The 22,720-nt window shown below is 50.9% G+C and overlaps 1 protein-coding gene across 1 annotated transcript; it reads left to right on the top strand.

Moving 5' to 3' along the window:
- The first annotated feature begins 7,699 nt into the window (after positions 1-7,699).
- Positions 7,700-22,280, top strand: CILP (cartilage intermediate layer protein). The gene is made up of 9 exons (XM_032417404.1): positions 7,700-7,770; positions 9,285-9,453; positions 11,420-11,512; positions 12,185-12,454; positions 13,951-14,130; positions 14,522-14,836; positions 15,628-15,736; positions 16,421-16,578; positions 19,471-22,280. The coding sequence occupies exons 2-9, from the start codon at positions 9,366-9,368 to the stop codon at positions 21,771-21,773; spliced, it is 3,516 nt and encodes a 1,171-aa protein (XP_032273295.1). The 5' UTR covers positions 7,700-7,770; positions 9,285-9,365; the 3' UTR covers positions 21,774-22,280.
- Positions 22,281-22,720: the final 440 nt, after the last annotated feature.

The following is a 22,720-nucleotide window of genomic DNA, read 5'->3' as shown; positions in this document are numbered from 1 at the left end:
CAAGAAGATCTATGCACGACAAATAAGAATATAAAAAGATGCTCAACATCACTGGTCACCAGAGAAATGCAAATTAAAACCACAATGAAATCACACTACGAATCCTATTCAAAGGGCTAAAAACAAACCTGAAACTGACAGTATCGAGTGTGGATGAGAATGCTGAGCACCTGGGACTCTCATATATTGCTGGTAGGAATGTAAATGGTCCAATCCCTCTGGAAAGCAGTTTGGCAGTTTTTTATAAGATTAAGCATACACTTAATATATAACCTAGTGATCCCACTCCTAGGTATTTACCCCAAAGAAACGAGAAACATGTTTACACAAAAATCTGTACACAAATATTTATAGCTAAAATGTAACTGCTAAGAAGTGGAAACAACCCACTCATTCTTCAAGTGGTAAATGGATAGATAAACCACGTATGGTCATACAATGGAATACTACTTGGCAATAAAAAGGAATTGAGCTATTGGCACATTCAACAACATGGATGATTATACTAAGTGAAAGAAGGCAAACTTAAAAAGCTCATACCAAAGGATTCCATTTACATGACATTATCGAAAAGGCAAAACTCCAGGAAAAGAAAACCAGTGGTTGTCAGCAGCTTAACATGGAGGGAGGGGTTGACTATAAAGGGGCTGGTAATATTTTCTATCTTGATGTGATGGTAGTTACCCGATTGCTTGCATTCATTGAAACTCACGGACTTGTGCTTCGAAATGGTGAATTTTACAGTATGAAAATTATACTTCAATTTTTAAAAATGCAGAGTGGGATTCAAACGTCTTCTTCCCTTTCTTTGCCTTCCCTGTCGCTGCCCAACATCCTGTCATCAAAGCTCTTGTTCTTCTGGGGGGAAAATGCCCCAATTCAGCCTCCCTGAATGCTGCTTGGCTTCTGGAAACAAAAGGCCAGCCCACTATGAATGGGGTCAGGGGCCCATGTGTCTGTCTCTCTCCCTCTGTCCCACCCTGTCTGGCTAAGCCTGCTCACCAGGGCCTTTCTAACCTCCATTGCCCCTTCCTCCCTCCTGCTCACCCTGGCTGTTGGGAGTCCCAAATCCTTATGATCCAGGTGCTGTGTGGGCGAAAGAGTCTGCTTGGAAAGAGGGAGGCTCCTCACACTCAATTTTCCATAGCTCTAGCCCATAAAGCAGCTGCAAGTCACTGGAATTTACTGCCAGAGAGGACTTCTACACAGCATCCACCTCACCTCATCCCTGAGCAAGGCCGCCCCCATCACTGCCTCAGGCTCTTTTGGACTGCCAGCATCTTGGTCAGAGCTGAGGCCATACCACACACAGAGCCACCTGGGCCGTCTTGAGGGAGTCATGAAAAGAGGCCTCGGGTCACAGGAAACAAGCAGCAGAGTCTGGTAGATGCTCGGGTCGAATTTCATGAACAACCAGCGCAAACACGTCATGGTGAGTGTGACAAGTCAGGGGACGGGTATGTGAACACTCTTGAGAGAACACCCTAGTGAGTGCACACCGCTGATCCTACACAAAATCGTGACTGTAGATGTTTCTGAGAAATAGTGGGGGCACTGTGGGGACACTCTGATGTCCACGTATAGAATATGAACTCACTGGTTCATGCAGTACACACTACAATGTCACTGGGTGTGAGCAAACTCTAAGTGTGATGAAGACACTGTGGTGAATGTGAGCACACCATGCCAAGCTTGGTGAACACTGTGGGGACATCATGGGAATCCCATATTCTGTGGTGGAAACAACGGGGCGTGAACATGTTGTGGTAATTATGGTGAGCTCGAGAGACGCTGTGTGTGAATGTAAGGCTGTGTCTGTGGGAGATGCACCAGGGGGACAGTGGGGTGACCCTGGTTTAAGCTGGAGGAGCATTCTGTGGTGACAGTAAACATATTATGCAAGGTGGAGTGCTTTACTGGACATGCTTTGGGGTATCTGCTGGACCCGTAGCCCATTCTGTGGGAATTTGCTCCCACCTAAGACCTGCACAAAGTAAGACGAGGTGCTCACAGATTTCTTTCTTTTTCTTCCATATCCTAAGCTGGAGTTATGGTGTTTCAGTTTTGCTCAGCTCTACTGGGGTGTGTTGATATGGTTACAAGGTGGAGAGGAGTCACACATGGGTAGGTTTGTAACAGAGCAAATGGAAAGTAAACTCTCCAGGCTGATAGCTGTGAAAGTAGTCTCTTGATATCAAGACTCAACTCCTGATATCAAAGTTAGTAGTTAGACATTTCGGGGTCAACCCCTCCTAGGATAAGGGTGCTTGTGATTGTGGTTGTGTTTTTAGTAGGTACATGTCATTTTTTTCTTCCCAACATCCATTTTTGCACCACAATTTTCCTTTGGGAAAAATCGGTCCATGTGACTCCAGTGGGGCTGATCTACCTCTGGCTCCAGAAATGGGCTTATTATCAGAGCTTTCCATCCCATGGTTACAGGGACTGGGTCAGGAATGGGTCAAGGAGGGCCTCTCCCAGAACTGCTGGAACAATTGGGGAAGAGACACTTTCCTTCCACTGGAGATTTGAGATGTGCTAAGAAGGAGCCTGGAGCTTCTGGAAGATACAACATGGAAACAGCTCTACTCTAGTTACTAGGGCTGTGTAACAAAATACCCCAAATCTTAGTGGCTTAAATGACCTATAGGTCAGGACTTCATGTAGGACTTGAGCGGGTAATTCTACTTTTTGTGACGTCAGTTGAGGCCCCTCAGTGGTACTCATCTGGTAGATGGGCTGGTCTGGTCTGTCCAAGATAGCTATACTCACATGTTTGGTGCCTTGGTAGGGAGGGCTGGAAGTCTGGGCTCAGCTGGGACTACTGACCAGAACTCTACACCAGGGCTCTCCAGGATGGTGGTCTCAGGGTAGTTAGACTTCCCACATGGCAGCTGGCTTTCCCCAGAGTGAATGTCCCAAGAGATCCAAGAGGAAGCTGTGTGACCTTTTGTATATAGCCTTAGAAATCCACCTCATTCTTGGTTGCAAGCCAGTCATAGGCCAGTGCAGATTCAAGGGGAGGGAAATGAGATTCTCTCTCTTGATGGCAAAATAGCACCGTCACATTGAACAAGAACATGCGCGATGGAAGCCATTGCTGTAGCCCTCTTCGGGAAATACAGACTGCTACACCCTCCTTGAGAATAAAGCCATCTCAGAGGAAGCTGTTGAGATCTGAGAAGAAACAGCCCTGATGTTGTCTGAGTACCCTGATCCAGTTTTCCCTAGGACGACAGTTAGGAGAGCCATCAGATTTCTTTTCTGCTTAAACCAATCTGAGTTGTGCTTTCCCGATTGCAATGGAAAAAGCTTTTACTCTTGGTGAGCCAGTCATCTACTGCAGTATAACAAACCACCCCAAAACTCAGTGGTTCTTTAATAAAAAGTTATTATTTTGGCTGGACCATTCCTCTGCTGGTCTTATTTGGGCTCACTCATGCAACTAGTGTGGTGGGAAGTTCAAGATGGCCCACCTGTCTGGCTGTTCGCTGGGGGCCTTAGTGCTCCTCCATGTGGTCTCTCATCCTCCAGTAGGATAGATTGACTTCCTTACAGGGTGGTCTCAGGACAGTGTTCCAAGAGAGTGAAGGTCTCTTGAGGTCTAAACTCCAGAACTTGTAGAGCATCACTTCTGTCATATTCCTTTGCTCAAAGCAGTGACAAAGCCAGCCCAGGTCAAAGGAGTGAGTAAATAGACTCCACCTCATACTGGGAGAGTTGCAGAGAATTTGTGGTCATGGTATGATAGCTGGATTGTGTTAAAAAGGAATATCTTTAGATGTATAGGAAGCAGGTTATGTGTGCCAGGCAGGCAGAGTCAGACTATTCAAGCATGTTCTCACTGAGGAGCATATAGTTGGAATGTGATTTCCATGGTGGCTCATCGGAGCTGAGGGGCCATGACAAGGTCTACACTAAATCACTGGTTTCTAGGGGCAACTTTGAGTTAAGACCTCCTGCATCTGAGTGACTTCACCTCTCGGAGCCTCAGATTCTCCTCTGTAAAATGGGTGTGATCGTCCCTGCCTCACAGATCTGCTGTGAGGCTGAAGATGATGACCGTGAACACGCTTTGTAAATTAGAGTGCCAACCACATGCAACTGAACATTATCCTAGAAGGAATAATCGGGGTGGGCCTGGGGGTCAGAGAGGGCAGGAAGGAGGAGACTGAGATAGGGCTTTGAAAGATGGGGACATTCACACTGATGGGGAGGAAGGGCTGTATTTCAAGATACAGAAAGTGAGGAATAAAACTATAAAGGCACAGAGGTGGAACAGTGACAGACTGTACACGGGACAAGGAGAACAAGGTCAGAGAGTGAGCTCTCCCACTGCCCTGGACTCCGGGTTTCTGGGCTTCCAAGTACTGGCTCAGCAGCCCCTGATGGTCACTCAGAGCTGCACTCAAGTGCTCCAGTCCCTGGCAATCACCAGCGGCCTATCCCTACCCAGGCCTGCCAAGCCTCCTCAGGCCACAGGGGGGCGATAATGGGACTGTGGGAGAGGGGTCAGAGAGCATGCTAGGGGCAGAGCACCTTCTGGAGCCACTAGGACCACATCAGACCCTCCTGCCCCCACCCCCTCACCCCCCAGTGTTCCCAAGCTCCTTTCCCCTCAGCAGGGTAGGGACTGCGGCCATAGGCTTAGGACGCAGGTGGCCTGGCTAAACTGGGCTCCAAGCCCCTTGATCCCTTGGACAGGGGTGGGAGTGATTGATAGGTTTCCAGTGTGTTCCAGGCAGGGGCTTGGACCTGCTGCAGACTAGCCTGGCCTGTGGAAGCCCCAGATGGCCACTTGTGGCTGGGGCTGACCTATCCAGGCCAGGCCCTGACAGTCCAGATCTGTGGCTACCTCCCAAGCCCTGTCTATCCTAGGGTCCTGACTGAGGACAGCAGCCCTCTTCTTCCTCAAAGGAATCCTGAGAGGGGCAGTGGGGGTAGACTCAGATTCCCTCCAGTCTAGTCCTGCACGTCTCACAGCTCCATCCCACTTGGGACAGGAAAGGATGCTTTGATTGGGGGTGGAGTAGGTGGTGGGAGGGAGGAGGGAGGGAGGGAGGACATGAGCTGGAGGAACACAAATGGCAGGGTTGGGATTGGAACCCAGGGACTCTAGCACACAGTCCTTCAGCCCTGTGCCAACCATGACACTGACCATTTGGGGCTAGGGAAGTGGGGTCTTCAGTGTGAGTTCTGGGCCAACCAAGGAGACCCAGGCAGGATTCGTGGCCTAAAGGGCTCCATTTTGCCAAACCCTCACCCCATAGGGTATTCTGCCTCCCACTACCGACAGAGAAGAGAGGGTGCAGTTGGGAGGCTGGGGAGGCCTCTTTCACATACCCTGGGGCTCTAGAGTGGAGGCCTTGAAAAGCAACTGATTATCCTGACCTTGACTTCTGATCCTCTGGTTTACTTCCCCCCACCTCCCTCTCCTGTATACCTTGCTCTCTTTACCCAGCCTCAGTGGTCACATTGCTTCTCTGGCCTCCATCCTGATCCCTGGCCAGACTTCTTGCAGCTGTCATGCTTTCCTCTCTCTCCTCCTTACAATGTTTGTTGTTAGCATCTTATCAGCCTTGCCAGCACTGGTGAGGGCCTTGGAGCTTGCTCAGTCCAAATTTTGGTTGCACAGGTGGGAACCCTGAGGCCTGGGGTCACCGGGTCATTGCTTGTCCAAGGTCATACATCAGAATCAGCAATAGAGCCAGTATTAGGCTTTTGACTCCCAAGTTCCTATTTTTCTCCTGTCCTTTGATCTGGCTATTGCAGTTCAGTCTTTGTCTGTCTGTCCCCAGACAAGTAGAGTTCTTTTTTAAAAAAAGATTTATTTATTTATTTATTTGAGAGAGAGGGGGCGGGGAGGGGCAGAGGGAGAGGGAGAGAGAGTCTTAAGCAGACTCCGTGCTGAGCATAGAGCCCGACTCAGGGCTTGATCTCAAGACCCTGTGATTACGATCTGAGCCGAACCGAGAGTTGGAGGCTTAACCAACTGTGCCACCCAGGTGCCCCAGACTAGTAGAGCTCTTACGGACTTCCCTCAGTTCAGACAGCCTTCAAAGCCACGGTTGTAGCTACTTCATGGTTTGGCTCCGACAACAAATTGGACGAGACTGGGGCTGGCTACAGAATCTATGGGCCAAGGGCTAGGGGCTGCAAGGGAGACCAGGCTCCAGGAGAAAAAGCAAACCAGATCTGTGCTTTAGGTCAGCTCGTGGGCCATTGCTGCTCAACATCCTTCTTCCACACCCACCCTCTCTCCCAGCAGCCCATGTCTAGGGTGATGCTCAGAGAAACAGGGTTCCTAAACTCAAGCTTACACACACACACACACACACTCAGAGACAAAGACACAGACACACACAAGCACATATACACAGCTCTCTGGATGAGGGTCTGCACTCCTCACTATGCGATCATTACCATGTGAGGCTCATTCCTCTGAATGCAAGGACATGTTTCCTCCCTTGTGGCCTCCCAGTGCCCAACCTAAAGCCTGCCATGAATAGGAGCTTAATGAGAGTGTATAGAACGAGTGAGCCGACACTTGGTATTGGAGGCCATTGGGATGGACCACTGGACTCCATCTCCAGGCCCTGGCATGAGGCAGGAAGCCCAGCCTAGGCCCAATGAGCCTGGCACATGAGGGGGGTCCTAGCAGCTCTTGCTGTGGTTCCTAGTACATCCCTCCCCATCTTCTGCCTCCAGCTGGGACTCTAATGTGGTCCATGAACCATCAATATCACCTGGGAGTTGTTAGGAATACAGTCTCAGGCCTCACATCAGACATACTGAATCAGGAACTCGGTGTGAGACCCAGCAGTCAGCCCTCCAGGGGATTCTAATGCATGCTAAAGCTCTAGAACTGCCGCTGCCTGGGCACACAGGCAGACTCCTGCCAGCTGCTGGCTGGGAGGCTGCTCAAGTCCAGAAGCACAGACAGCTGCTTACGCCACCTACGGGTAAGGCTGTGCATGCGCAGTGGGCCCTGTACCTGAAGTCGGACACGCACACATCTATGACCGTCCGGCAAGGTCACCGAGAGTCTACATGCAGGGCCTCTGGGCTCCAGTGGACATAGACAGGCACCCGGATGGAAGTAGGTAGGGGCAGGGAAGAACTGTTCTCACCAGTGACATCCTGTGTCCTCTAATTCCTTTGTCCCTTTCCCTTCTAAATTTCTCTGAGTGTTCCTGCAGGGGCCAGAGAAGCTGGGTATTCGCGCAGCTCAGACCAGGCACCCCCAGTTGGGAGACCAGGTGACTTATGTGCCTAAGAGAGTTCGGAGTATGTGCTAACACCAGCAAAGTTCTTTCTCTGTAGGGGCGGGTCAGGGGAATGTGGGGGATCAGCAAGCAAAGCTTAGGCAAGAGCACATCCCCCCGCCCCCTGCCAGCCATGAAATGCTGCCCAGATGTAGAATAGCCCTTGGCCCCTTCCCAGGGCTGCTCCCAGTGCCCACCCGACCCCTCCAGGTGTCTCTCCGCTCCAGTCTGTGGAGCCCCAGGCTGCTGCCCACCTGGCCTCTCCCCAGGTCCTGCAGCCTCCCCCCTAAGGATCTGGAAGTGAAATCCAGGCCTCTGGGAGCTCCAGGGGATGTGGGGAGGGGACGGGGAGGCTGAGCTTCCCCGTGCTCAGATCTGGTTTCGCCGCGCTCCCCCTGGCGCACTGCCACGGGCTGAGCCACCAGCTGCGCTATATAAGGCCTGTCCGCTGGACAGGAGAGACGGAGACTGGAACCCCCAGCTGAGGAGTCCCGCGCAGGCCACGGTGAGCTCCACTCCCATTTTCCTCACCCCATGCCTGCATTTCCCTGCCCCGCTCAGCTACTCTGCCCTCCCCTGATCACCCTGCATCTCCCCCAAAGAAGATCCCCTCCCCTTCTGCTTTGAAATTCTCTCTTTTCCCCACATTGGTCCAAAGTCCTCCCCGTCCTTCACCTGAGGTCAGGGACTCTCAAATGGTCCCAGTCAGGGTCTGTACCTCTGGGTGTCTGCTTTTTCCTTGCGGTCAGCCAGTCTGCTTAGTCTGAGAGTTCTGAGGAGCGTGGGATGGGGAGCCTAACTAACAGAGCATATGCTGAGGAAACTTCCGTGGCCTGCCAGATGGGAAATGGTTTTTCCACAAGGTGCCTCAGGCCACCTTGGCCTCCCAGACAGTCTTAGACCGGTCTCGGACTGAATGCTGGGTAGCACTCAGCTCCCTGCTCCGAGCCCAGGAGCTTGGGGTAAGACACACGATGGGGACCTTGGGGACCCCCATGCCTCTGTTCCCTTGACTGAGAAAATGGTGGTGGCGGAGCGGGGAGTGGGGGTTGACGGGGAGGTTAGTGGGCTTAGAGCTAGAAGATCTGCAATGTGGGATTGGTTTATTCTTCTCCTGGGACAGCCAAGTGCTTTTGGATCCTTTTTTTTTTCCGGAAAAAATGGAATCTCCTCTTTCCTACCACACCCTGGACTTTGGATGTTGAAGGGAGTCACTTTTGAATCTCCAGGAACTGGTCAGATTCTGGGTTGGCCAGAGCTCTGGGGAGAGATAAAAAATGAGCAAGAGCCTGGGCCATACCCCCACAGATCTTTGCCTTTATTGTCAGGCCCACTTGTCTCTCCTGGCTCCTACAGCCCCTGACCCATGCTTAGCAGTTATTGGGGAGCCCTGGCTTCGCACAGTGTGTCCCCTCTGCTCTCCTTCAGGAAGCTCCTGGCTCTGTAACTCCCAGCCAGGCCCCACAAAACAGGCCAGAAATGTGTTCCAGCTGCAGCCTGTGCACATCTGGGAATGTGTTCATGGAGGTCATGCGTCTGAAGCATCTGCGCCCTCCCGCTTGCACGTCCTGTGAGGGGCCAAGGCAGTCAGGGCTGGGCTGCACAGTGTTCATGGGTAGCCCCTTTGTGCAAGAGTGCGAGCCCCACCAAAGGGTAGCAAAACATGCCCCCAGGCCCAGGTCTTGGAACTGATAAATGAGTCACTCAAGAGGCTGCTGGGAGTAAGCCCAAGCCCCTCCCCATTGGCAAGGTACTTCCTCACCCCTGCTCTCCCTTGTGCCCCATCTGGATATGGGGTCCTGGAGCCTGGATCTGAATCCAGGTTTGCCTTATTTGAACTCAAATCCTGAACCTCTGCACCTCCCAAGCTGCCCAGATTCACAACTGGGGCAGGTGTTACCTCCCATGAGACTTTTTTCTGTCTACCCATCCACCCTCAATAGGTCAAAAGATAGTTCTGCTCAAGCCATAAGAGATGACACAGAAATGTGGAACCTGATAAGCTTTGTTTCTTCACAGGTCATTGGATCTGAGAAACTTCCCAGGGGACTACGTTCCAAGGAGGTCCCAACTCTGAAGCACCCTCACCCATCTCCTGCCATGTTTCCCACAGGGCCTGGGGAAAAGATGGTGGGGACCAAGGCCTGGGTGTTCTTCTTCCTGGTCCTGGAAGTCACCTCTGTGTCGGGTATGGGCTAAGTATCTGCTCTCTCCCAAGCCTCTACTTGTCATAGTGAAGTCATATCTGATCTGGGACCCAACTATGGGCCGCAGCAATGGCCTTAAGACCTCAGGCTGGTCTATAGACTTATTAATAATTTATATCCTGCTTGTTTTCCCAGAGAATTTGAGATAGTTCCCAATATTAAAACCCACAGAACAGAATCTTTTAATGAAGAGGGGGATTAGCTGTCATTCAAAGGGAGGAAAAAGGTAAGAGGGTTATCACTGCTGGGTGCTAAATTTAGCTCTGAGATTCCTGGCAGTCAAAGCAAAAGGGAATCACAAGGGATCATGGGGTTCTCAGAAGCAGGTTGGGGTGTGGTCTGGTTTTAGTTTCATAAAAATTCTTTTCCCTTAAAGCTCAATTTCATTTAGACCATGCAGCCGAATTTCACAGATTCCAGACCCCCTTCTGGTCCCCTTGTCCCCTCTGACCCCATCCTCTGGTGACCCTGAGTTCCTGAAGGAACAGGTAGAGGGCATATGCCTGGTGCACCCAGCCCTGCCCTATATGCTCTCTCGCATCACCCCTGCCTCTCCTGATTTCTAACGACCTACTCAAGTAGGGCAAAAAATGCTCAAAGCCCTCTTGTAAAGCTGCGTGCCCTGCAGCCTTTGTGAGCCCTTGAACAGGAACAAAGCCTGTCTCACCATTTTACCAAACCCCGTGCGCGCCCGCCTCCCACCTTGCTCTTTCCACCCTGACAGCTGCCGTTTGTGAAGATGATTAACATTCAGCCATCTGAGGGGAAATCAGATTAGTTTGATTAAAAGAGCTCCTATCACCCCAATTAAGCAGCAGAGAGAATTCTGATTTGGCTCCTCCCATGAGAATTAATTGCCTTTCAAAGCTTGTCTGCTCTCTGCTCTCCTTCTCCTTCCCCACTCAGGAGGCCCCAATCCAGCCTCAGATGGGGTGGGGCTGGAAGTTGCTTGTGGCCTGAGGACCCTGTACCTGTCTTTAGGAGTTGCTGACACTCAGCAAACATCGTGCTAGGCATTGCTCTCAGTGGATTTTATGAATGAACTTATTTAATCTCCAGAAGCCTTTGAGGCAAGAACTATTCTTATCCTCATTTTATGATGAGGGAACAGGGGTCAAATGAGTCAAGTATCTGGCTCAAGGTCAAACAGGACGTGGCAGAGCCTCTGGAACTCACACTCTCAATCTCTGTATACTTCAGAGATGTTTACTTGGGCCACCTCATGAAATTCTCACACCAAGTGGACCACCATCCTCTGAGGTGGGAATTAATATCTCCATTTTACAGATGAGGAAAATAAGGCTCCATTCTGCCAAGAAGGACAGGCCCAGATCCTAACATAGGAGCCCCAGCCCACTGGTGGCTCAGCAGCATCTGATGATCCATTTTTAGAACAAGAGCAATAAGACAACTACATCTGGGCGCCTGGGTGGCTCAGTCGTTAAGCGTCGGCCTTCGGCTCAGGTCATGGTCCCGGGGTCCTGGGATCGAGCCCCGCATCGGGCTCTCCCTGCTCAGCGGGAAGCCTGCTTCTCTCTCTCCCACTCCCCCTGCTTGTGTTCCCTCTCTCGCTATGTCTCTCTCTGTCAAATAAATAAATAAAATCTTTAAAAAAAAAAAAAAAAGACAACTACATCTGCTGAGCATGCACTCACTCCATGCCAGGTCTCTTTACATTCACTATCACCCTGAATAGGCACTGGAACCCTACGATGTAGCAATTGTTAATGTAGCCCTGTGATTTGGGAAATGCAATTAGAAGAATAAAGCTTCCGTGAGGTTGCACAGCTAGGTAGGCAGAGTGGAGATTTGAACCCATGTCCAGTGCTCATGCTCCATCCACAACATCACCTGCTTCCCTGCATCTTGAAAGGCTGGGGTAGCAGGATGCTGCTGGGCCCTTGTAACTAACAGTCCTGGCCTCTCACTTCTCCTCCTTGCCCTCAGGGAGGCAGACCATGCTCACCCAGTCGGTAAGAAGAGTCCAGCCTGGGAGGAGGACCTCCAGCACCTTTGCCAAGCCTGTTGACTCTCTAGAAAGTGAGTTGTGGCTGGAGCAGGGAGGATCAAGAGAGGGGGTCTTTACTGAGCTTGCTGGGAGAATCTCTGAAGCCAGGGCACAGTGTCCTGGTTTCCATGGAAACCCACTTTTACAAGGCATTTAACCTACATCTCTGTCCAGGCAGATGGACCTAGGAAATAGGACAGCTTAGAATGTGAAGCTGCCTGGCATATTCAGGAATGTTATAGAGCTTGCTGGGGCCAGAGCACACGCTGGTGGGAGACAGTGGGGGGCGGGGGGATGAGGATGGAGAGATAGCCGGGGCCAGCTCACCAGCTCACCCTCAATGCCTGGCTAAGGGATTTAAAGCTGGTGAGTGGTGGGGTCCAAGCCACCCGGAGAAAGCTCACCCTGACTGCAGTGTCAGGGAGGGGTGGAGGTGGGAAGAGGGGAACTTGGAAGTAGAGAGACCAGGCAGGGAGTTACTGACATGGCAGAGCCGGGCTGCTGAGAGCTTTAATGGAGTGGCGGGAGAGGAAGGTTAAAAGGCTGGAGGGATGCTGGAGAGATAGATGGGACAGCATCCGAGACCAATGGGGGTGGGTGAGAGGTATCGGGAGTGAGTCCCAGGAGTTAAGCAGAAAAGAAGGATGGAGCTCCCCCTGAGGCTCTGGGGCCTGGCTCCTCCCTGACCTGCCTCTACCTCTCAGGTCCTGGTGAGTGGACAACATGGTTCAACATCGACCACCCAGGGGGGCAGGGTGACTATGAGCGGCTGGATGCCATTCAATTCTACTATGGGGGCCGTGTGTGTGCTCGCCCCCTGAGGCTAGAGGCTCGGACCACCGACTGGATGCCTGCAGGCAGCACTGGCCAGGTGGTCCATGGCAGTGTCCGTGAGGGCTTCTGGTGCCTCAACAGGGAGCAGCGGCCCGGCCAGAACTGCTCCAATTACACCGTGCGCTTCCTCTGCCCACCAGGTGAGCCCGGACAGTCCCTGAGCCCCTACCTCCCACCAGCCTCGGCACAGGGAGAGGCCAGGATTGGCATCTGGCCACAGGAACTCTGGATATCACACCCATGCACAGGCTTTGACTCCCTCAGAGAAACACATTAATGTCATGAGAGCCATGATCTTCCCAAGAATGTTCTGTGCCAACGGGTACTTTCCGTTCAACCCACTCATTGAGTGTGAGTGGCAAAGAGGTGAAGACCACAGGCTCCGGAGTTGGGCTGCTTGCGTTTGAATCTTGGGTCTACCATCTGAACTGTGTTCCTTAGGCAAATTTTCTTTTTTTTTTTAAATGTAATTTTATTATTATATTTTAAAGATTTTATTTATTTATTTGAGAGAGAGAGCGAGAGAATGAGTGATGGGGAGGGGCAGACGGAGAGGGAGAAGCAGGCTCCCTGCTGAGCAGGAAGCCTGATGCAGATCCCAGGACCCAGATCAGGAGCGGAAGGCAGACGCTCAACTGACTGAGCCACCCAGGTGCCCCTTAGGCAAATTTTCTGAAGCTCTCTGAGCCTCAGGTTTCTCACCAATAGAACAGGTAAAATTAGTAAGTATTAATACACCTTGATGTTGGTTTTTATGAGAATTAAATGAGACAATGGATATAGCGGGTTTAACCCAGGTGAACGTTCACTCAGTGTTAGTTTCTATTATCGCCCTTATGTGCCAGACACTGGGCTCGTTATAGTCATTACTCAGTCTTTATAACTGACCTGTGAGGAATCTCCATTTTGACAAGTTACTCCGGACCCGGAGAGGTTAGGTAATTTCTCACGATTCTGCAGCTGATAAGTGGGGAGCTGGGATTTGAACTCACGTCGGTGTTTACAGAGTCCAAGAGTTCATGCGCAACATCCTCCCTCTCCACATAGGATAATACAGAGCCAGCTGCAAGACTGCCCACTTCTCAGACGGTCACCCTCCCTTCCTGGGTGGGTGCGCCCGGCCTGACCCCGCAGGCCCGGGTGGCAGTGGTGGTCATCCAGAGTGGGAGCTCAGGCTGGGCAAGGTCGGAGGTCCCCATTGCTGCACACAGGCCTCAGAGCAGAGGTGAGGGGGTGGGGAAGCGTGAGGTCTGAGTCACTGAAGTCCCAGACCCTGACCGGGAGGGAGCCCTTCCACAGGAACATATGACTGTTTCCACACTGATGGGGAGGGAAGACGGTGCTATTCCCTGCACATCCTAGGACAGCATATCCAGGTCCCAGTGCTTGGCCAACAAGTCCCTCTCAGAGCCACCCCTGGCCCATATGGTACCTCTGTGCAAATTAGAGACACCACTTCCTCAGGACTCTTGACTTTCATCTGTTGGAAAAGTCATTGCAGTAAATATAAATATCAATGATGTCTATGATGTGAAGAGAGACCCTGTCTCTCTGAGATAAAACAGCCTCAGGGGCAGATTTCCTGACAGAGTCCCCTCGGGAGGCAAGTCAGACCATCTGCTGATCCTCTTTGCAGGGTCCCTGCGCCGAGACACAGAGCGCGTCTGGAGCCCATGGTCTCACTGGAGCAAGTGTTCTGCTGCTTGTGGTCACACTGGAGTCCAGACCCGAACACGCACCTGCTTGGCAGAGACTGTTTCACTCTGCAATGAGGTCTCTGAGGAGGGCCGGCTCTGCATGGACCAGCCCTGTACAGGTACTACTCTTGCTTCTGGTGCTGGGAAGGCATGCAACTGAGCTGAAGCAGCCTAGAAGGTTAGGGCAGAGGGTCAGACTGAGAATGATTCATTCATTCACCAAGAATTAAATGAGCATCTGTTATGTGCTCTGATGGGGGATGTAGAGGATAACACGGGAGCACAGAGCAGGGTCAATTATAACTTAGGAGAATCAAGGATAGCTTCCTGGAGGAAGTGTCCTGGGCTAAGTCTTGAAGGATGAATAAGAATTAGTCATGCAGGCTGATAAGGAAAGGTAACAAAGACCTAAGGGGGAGGGGAAGCATATGTGAGTCCATAGGCTGAGATGTGCCTGAAGGAGAGCCAGAATCCACATAAGCCCTCCTGATGTGGCCCCTTCTTTCACAGCCTGTGACCTGACCTGCCGCATGGGCCAGGTGAATGCTGACTGTGATGCCTGCATGTGCCAGGACTTCATGCTACACGGAGCTGTCTCCCTCCCTGGGGGTGCCCCAGCCTCAGGGGCCACTGTCTACCTGCTGACTAAGACGCCTAAGCCACTGACCAAGACAGACAGCAATGGGAGGTTCCGAGTCCCTGGCTTGTGCCCTGATGGCAAAAGCATTCTGAAGATCACAAAGGCCAAGTTTGCCCCCATCATGCTCACGATGCCCAAGACTAGCCTAAAAACAGCCACTGTCAATGCGGAGTTCAGGAGGGCAGGTACTGTTCTCCCGGGAAGAGCTGGACAGGAAGGCTAGACTTTTAAATAAAGGGATCATAGTGCTAAGAGCTGGCTTAGCAGCTTACAGAGTAAATTCCCAAATCCTTACCATGACCCACAAAGCTCTACATCATCTGGCTCCCCCATACTTCTCTGTTCTCCTCTTCCATTACTCTCCCTTCCACCCCCACTGAGTCACTCTACTCCAGCCAGAATAGCCTCCTAGCTGTTCCTCAAACATGCAGGCACACTCCTGCCTCAGGGCCCTTGCACTTGCTATATACTCTGCTTGGAGTATTCTTCCCACAGATGTCGACATGGATTGCTCTCTCAAATGTATGAATTCTTTCCTGGCCACCTTATCTAAAATAGTCAATTATAATACATTATGAGATTTGGAGTTTATAGACAGGCTGGGGGAATCCAGAAATGGTGCAGAATGGCCAGCACATTCTGCTGGAGGCAGCAGAATGGGAGTATTGCACTATTCAAAACAGCCAGCTCTGTCCCAAAGGCAGTGCTTAAGAATCTTGGCTTGCACAAGGTCCCTTTGGTTCTCTACTGCCCCACCCAAATGCTGCTTGAGAGGCTGCAGAAGCTGATCCTAGGCTGAGGGTGTAGAGTGGGTGGACTCCATTCTGGACCACTTCCATTAGAGAGGAGCTAGGAGTGGGAGGAGGCGTAAAGTCATACAATTTTAACACACGGCAAAAAACTTGAGGGAGCAAGGCTCTAGACAATCTGCCACAGAGAAAAAAACCAAATCGCCATTTCTTGTCTCCTGTCCCAGAGACTCCATACATCGTGAAGAACCCAGAGACAAAAGCACGGAGAGCTGGGCAGAGTGTGTCCCTATGCTGTAAGGCCACGGGGAAGCCCAGTCCGGACAAGTATTTCTGGTGAGTGTTCTGCCAGTTTCCTTGCCAAGTCTTCTTGGAGACCAGACCTTTCTTACATTGGGTCTGGACTTATTAATCATAACAATAACCAACAGGATAAAGTTATTTGTAAGGCCTCGGCACAGAGCCCACAGGTTGGCATTTATAAGTGGGAGCCAGTGGGGTTGAGGCCACCCCGTCAACCAGCCAGCCCTGTTATTATCCTCTTGCAGCTGGGGTCCCCATAGAGCAGCTCTGGTCTCAGGGTCCTGACTTGGATATCCTTGGGACACAGAACAAGGTTCCCCAGCCCTGCTTCCCCTCACAAAAGCACACCAGGTCAGAGTCCCCGAGGGCTGAGTCCTCTAGCCTTCACAGATACTTATTTCACAGCCATTGTCTTGTCTGATGCTCCAGCAATTCTGTGAAGTCAGCTAGGGAATCACAGACCAGGAGGCTAAAGCTCAGAGAGGTGAGATGATTTGTCCAAGGATCCACAGCCAGGTAGTAGTGAGGCTGGGACTCAGAATGAAGTCCCTTGACTCCCAGGCCAGTCAGTGCTCTTGGATGAGCTAAGTCACAGGTGGTGTTAGCATCTGCAGGGCCCCAGGCATCATCTGCCTCCCCGGCAGCTGGCTCCTGACCCTCTCCCCAGGGGTACCTGCTCTCCCACCATCCCCTCAGGCTCTGCTCCATTCCTTGCAGGTACCACAATGACACGCTGCTGGACCCCTCCCTCTACAAGCATGAGAGTAAGCTGGTGCTGAGGAACCTGCAACAGGACCAGGCTGGCGAGTACTTCTGCAAAGCACAGAGTGATGCTGGGGCTGTGAAGTCGCGGGTGGCCCAGCTGACTGTCATAGGTAAGCCTGTCAGCGTCCCTGAGTCTGCCACAGGGCCGGGGGAGCACCCAAGTGGCCATATCTGGGCAGTAAAAGCTCGGGCTTTTCTGTGCTGTGCACAGTGCTATGCCCTCTAGGATACAAAGATCTCACAGTCCTGAATCCTACCCTCACGGAGCTGCCAGTCCAAGAGGGTGAAGAAACAGAAATAAGAGACAAATAAGTAAAGATAGAAAAATGCACTAAAACAGGAGATAAGATGAGACACAGAGGGGCGCCTGGGTGGCTCAGTCGTTAGGCGTTTGCCTTCAGCTCAGGTCATGATCCCAGGGTCCTGGGATCGAGCCCCGCATTGGGCTCCCTGCTTCTCCCTCTCCCACTCCCCTTGCTTGTGTTCCCTCTCTCACTATGTCTCTATCTGTCAAATAAATAAATAAATAAAATCTTTAAAAAAAAAAAAAGACTAGACACAAAGACCTTTCAGTGTGAGTGACCTTGGATGACTGCTTGAGGGATCAGCTTTTCAGCTGGAGTTTAAATAGTGGGTCACAGCCTTGGCTACTCATTGGGATCACCTGATGAATTTTTAAAAATACTGATGACTGGGTCTTACCTCCAGAGAGTCTGATGTTATGGGTTTGGGGTATGGTCTAGGCATGCACAGATTAAAATCTCCACCAGGTGATTCTAATTTGCTGCCAATGTTGTGAACCCCTGGCCTTGAATAATGGCCAAGGACTGTGTGTATGGAGGTCTAGAGGGCTGGCCTCTCTAGATCAAGGGGCCAGCGTGAGCTAAGGTTTACAGAAGAGGGTGACCTGATTAGAGCTGGCTTTAAGAAGTGATCTGGAGGGGGAGAGACTCGAGGCCAAGACCAATCAGGAACCTGTACTTGCAAAGTGGGGGGTGGGAGGGCGGGGAGGAGGAGATCTTAATAGTTGGCCTAGAGGTGCCCGGGTGGCTTAATGGGTTGGGCGTCTGCCTTCCACTCAGGTAATGATCCTGGAGTCCTGGGATCGAGCCTTGCCTCTGGTTCCCTGCTCAGTGGGGAGTCTGCTTCTCCTTCTCCCTCTGCCCCTCCCTCCTGTTCATGTTCTCTCTCGCTCTCTCTCTCAAATAAAATAATAATAATAATAATTGGCCTAAATAAAACTAAACAAAAGGCAGGAGAGAAAAAATTTATTGGAAGGATTCTGAAATATTTCATGGACTCCGAGAACACTGAGCACCAGACCTCAGGGCAGACAGGACACAGGGCATTGGGACCACTGGAGAGGAGATGTGGAGCCCCCTCCACAGTGGTTCCCAATCCATAAAACCAATGCTCCCACCCGTGACAGTTACTGTAACACTGCCTTACCATTCTGAAGTCAAACTGATAGATAATAACTACATATAATTTCTAAATACATGTGCGCATGGCCCGAACTATAACATAAAGAAAAAAGAAAATAACTCTAATTCAGAACAGTGTATATAATTCAATGTGTAAATGTTTTTGGCATAACAACATGAGAAGGCTAACCCAGAGGTCAGACACTTGCACTTAAATCCAGTCACCATGAATGCAACAGCTACAAATCCTGATGGATACAGGAGTATAATATTGGAGGTTCACCTTCCTTGGGTAATGCTCCTGCAGGTATGCGGTTTTCCTGAGACAAGGAACAATTCTTGGTATAGTTCCAAGCTAAACCAAGCATAATCTTAACTTGATTTATATGGCAGTTGTGTTCTTTAAAAATTCAATGTATGGTTAAAGCCACATAAAAAATAGTAGGCTCTGATCATTTAAAACAGGTTTTCCACCAGGCGCCTGGGTGGCTCAGTTGGTTAAGCGACTGCCTTCGGCTCAGGTCATGATCCTGGAGTCCCTGGATCGAGTCCCGCATTGGGCTCCCTGCTCGGCAGGGAGTCTGCTTCTCCCTCTGACCCTCCCCCCTCTCATGTACTCGCTCTCTCTCATTCTCTCTCTCTCAAATAAATAAATAAAATCTTAAAAAAAAAAAAATTGTTTTTAAAAAAAAAAAAAAAAAAGAAACAGGTTTTCCACCTACATGACTATCTGCTGGGATACATGAACTTCATGCAGACAGATTCTTCATGCAGAGCAGTGCCAGGCCCTCGCAGGACACAGGGCAGCAAGGCCCAGCCCCCACCCCACCCATTACATGCCAGTAGCCTCTCAATTTCAGTGGTAACTCAGAACACTCTCACAAATTTTCAAGACCCCTCTACTGAGAACCATGACTCTAATGGTCTCAGTAACCAATTCCATTTCCGTATATATAAAATGGGATTAATAATGGCTATTCCGGGGACACCTGGGTGGCTCAGTTGTTAAGCGTCTGCCTTCAGCTCAGGTCATGATCCCAGGATCCTGGGATTGAGTCCCAATCGGGCTCCTTGCTCAGCGGGGAGCCTGCTTCTCCCTCTGCCTGCCGCTCCCCCTGCTTTGTGCTCTCTCTCTCTCTCTCTCTCTCTGACAAATAAATAAATACAATCTTTTTAAAAAATGATTAAAAAAATAATGGCTATTCCATCTCCCTCAGAAGAGTTCTGTGAGAATCGGGATCATGGATATGCAAGTACTTTGAAAACCGGGCGCCTGGGTGGCTCAGTTGTTAAGCGTCTGCCTTCGGCTCAGGTCATGATCCCAGGGTCCTGGGAGCGAGTCCCGCATCGGGCTCCCTGCTCCGCAGGAAGCCTGCTTCTCCCTCTCCCACTCCCCCTGCTTGTGTTCCCTCCCTTGCTGTCTCTCTCTCTGTGTCAAATAAATAAATAAATAAAATCTTTAAAAAAAAAAAAAAAGTGCTTTGAAAACCATAAAGCCCTCCGGAGAGGTGAGGTAAGGGTACCCTTTTGTGTAGGACACGAACTTACTTTTAATATTCACATTGTTTCCCTCCACAGCTGCTGATGAGACTCCTTGCAATCCAACCCCTGAGAGCTACCTTATCCGGTTGCCCCATGATTGCTTCCAGAATGCCACCAACTCCTTCTACTATGACGTGGGCCATTGCCCTGTCAAGACCTGTGCAGGGCAGCAGGATAAGGGTATCAGGTGCCGGGATGCTGTGGAGCACTGCTGTGGCATCTCCAAAACTGAAGAGAGGGAGATCCAATGCAGCGGGTACACCCTGCCCACCAAGGTGGCCATGGAGTGCAGCTGTCTGCGGTGTACGGAGACCCGGAGTATTGTGCGTGGCCGCGTCAGTGCTGCTGACAATGGGGAACCCATGCGCTTTGGCCACGTGTACATGGGGAGCAACCGTGTGAGCATGACTGGCTACAAAGGCACTTTCACCCTCCATGTTCCCCAGGACACGGAGAGGTTGGTGCTCACATTTGTGGACAGGATGCAGAAGTTCGTCAACACCACTAAAGTGCTGCCCTTCAACAAGAAGGGGAGTGCGGTGTTCCATGAGATCAAGATGCTTCGGAAGAAAGAGCCCATCACCTTGGAGGCCATGGACACCAACATTATCCCCCTAGGGGAGGTGGCTGGAGAAGACCCTATGGCTGAGCTGGAGATCCCATCCAAGAGTTTCTATAGGCAGAATGGAGAGCCCTACACAGGAAAAGTAAAGGCCAGTGTGACCTTCCTGGATCCCCGGAATATTTCCACAGCCACGGCTGCCCAGAGTGACCTGAACTTCATCAACGATGAAGGAGACACCTTCCCCCTTCGGACATATGGTATGTTCTCTGTGGACTTCACAGACGAGGCCACCTCAGAGTCACTTAATGTTGGCAACGTGAAGGTGCACCTTGACTCGACCCAGATCAAGATGCCAGAACACGTGCCCACAATGCAACTCTGGTCACTCAACCCAGACACAGGGTTGTGGGAGGAGGAAGGTGACTTCAAATTTGAAAGACAAAGGCGGGGCAAAAGGGAAGAGAGAACCTTCCTGGTTGGCAACATGGAGATCCGTGAAAGGAGGCTCTTTAATCTGGATGTCCCAGAAAGCAGGAGGTGCTTTATCAAGGTTAGGGCCTACCGGAGTGAGAGGTTCTTGCCCAGTGAGCAGATCCAGGGGGTTGTGGTCTCTGTGATCAACCTGGAGCCCAGGACAGGCTTCTCGTCCAACCCCAGGGCCTGGGGCCGCTTTGACAGTGTCATCACAGGGCCCAATGGGGCCTGTCTGCCTGCCTTCTGTGATGACCAGTCCCCCGATGCCTATTCTGCCTATGTCTTGGCAAGCCTGGCTGGGGAAGAACTGGAAGCAGTACAGTCTTCTCCTAAATTCGACCCAAATGCAATTGGTGTCCCTCAGCCCTATCTCAATAAGCTCAAATACCGTCGGACAGATCATGAGGACCCACAGGTGAAGAAGACAGCTTTCCAGATCAGCATGGCCAAGCCAAGGCCCAGTTCAGCTGAGGAGAGCAATGGGCCCATCTATGCCCTTGAGAACCTCCGGGCATGTGAGGAGGCACCACCCAGTGCTGCCCACTTCCGGTTCTACCAGATTGAGGGGGATCGGTATGACTACAACACTGTCCCCTTCAACGAGGATGACCCTCTGAGCTGGACTGAAGACTACCTGGCATGGTGGCCCAAACCAATGGAGTTCAGGGCCTGCTACATCAAGGTGAAGATCGTGGGGCCAGTGGAGGTGAACGTGCGATCCCGCAACATGGGGGGCACCCACCGGCAGACAGTGGGGAAGTTGTATGGAATCCGGGATGTGAAGAGCACACGAGACAGGGACCAGCCCAATGTCTCATCTGCTTGTTTAGAGTTCAAGTGCAGTGGGATGCTCTATGACCAGGACCGCGTGGACCGCACACTGGTGACGGTCATCCCTCAGGGCAGCTGCTATCGAGCCAGTGTAAACTCCATGCTTCACGAGTACCTGGTCAACCACCTACCGCTAGCAGTCAACAATGACACCAGTGAGTACACCATGCTGGCACCCCTGGATCCACTGGGCCACAACTATGGCATCTATACTGTCACTGACCAGGACCCTCACACGGCCAAGGAGATTGCACTTGGCCGGTGCTTTGATGGCACATCCGATGGCTCCTCCAGAGTCATGAAGAGCAACGTGGGAGTGGCCCTCACCTTCAACTGCGTAGAGAGGCAGGTGGGCCGCCAGAGTGCCTTCCAGTACCTCCAAAGCCCCCCTGCCACAAACACTGTCAGAGGAAGGGTGTCCTCACGGAGACAGCAACGGGCTAGTAGGCGTGGCCAGCGCCAGCGCTAGGCGGGGGGCCTCTCTGAGGTTTCCTGGGGTTGCTCCGCAGCCTCTGAGCAACTAAGTCTCTTGGTACTTTTCTTCCCCCACCTCATGCAACAGCCATTGTGAGACTGATGCATAAACTGTCACTTGGTTAATTTAAGCACATCTGTTCTGGTGCAGTTTGCTTGTTTGTTTCTTCACGCCTTTATTTACTGTCTTTATCCCATGATACTAATAGGCACGTAGCCCCCCCAAATGTCAAAATAAAGTCTTTTTGTCCTGTTTACAAGAAACACAAGAAATTGACCATTGGTAAAGTCTATGGCCATCAACGAAAATGTACTTCCTTCTCTTTTTGCAGGGTTTTGCTCACCTCTACAATAATGATAACCTGATGTTAAAGACCAAGTAACCAATATAAGGCATATTTCTTGGCCTTGGTCTACAGGATGTCAGAAAGGCCTCTATCACAGTTGACACATATAAATGATGGTAAAATAAAGGAATAAACTACAATATTTTTACTTGAAATGTAAATAACTTATTTATTTCTTTGCTGAGTTTGGAACTCTAGTATACATTCCATGTTAAGCTGTTGGATACAGGGTAATCATAGCTCCTCTGCCAAGTCTGGAAAGAAAATTTCACATCCACAACTGCGATAGTTTGCTAATTATATTAGTGCATTTCCCTTTACATTTACTTTTGTTCTTCCTAGAAGCCCAGTGTACCCCAGAGCAGATGTCAATAAATGCTCATTTTGTACTTGTTTTTGAGGCCCCTGTCCTGTCTCTTAACCAATAAAGAGAGTCAGCTGCTCTGAGGAACAGAGGAGATTCTGGAAAGTGGTCACAAGGTGGCAGGAGGCACAGCCCCCACCCCCCAGCCCCACCACCCAGTTACAGGGTTGAGGAACTAGGCACACACTCTGGTGATCGAGTTTGTTCTCATGGATCATATTTTCCACTTGC

The sequence above is a fragment of the Phoca vitulina genome, unplaced genomic scaffold (genome assembly GCF_004348235.1).
Source record: "Phoca vitulina isolate PV1807 unplaced genomic scaffold, GSC_HSeal_1.0 scaffold20, whole genome shotgun sequence".
NCBI lineage: Eukaryota > Metazoa > Chordata > Mammalia > Carnivora > Phocidae > Phoca > Phoca vitulina.
Note: the sequence above shows the minus strand (reverse complement) of the source record. Positions and strands in the feature narration are given on the sequence as shown.

Bases quoted from the DNA above. Each gene is read 5' to 3' on its own strand.
- CILP (XM_032417404.1), top strand. From the start codon at position 9,366: ATGTTTCCCACAGGGCCTGGGGAAAAGATGGTGGGGACCAAGGCCTGG. The intron at 12,455-13,950 runs GTGAGCCCGGAC...TCCTCTTTGCAG, and splicing joins GCGCTTCCTCTGCCCACCAG to GGTCCCTGCGCCGAGACACA. The intron at 14,837-15,627 runs GTACTGTTCTCC...CTCCTGTCCCAG, and splicing joins TGCGGAGTTCAGGAGGGCAG to AGACTCCATACATCGTGAAG.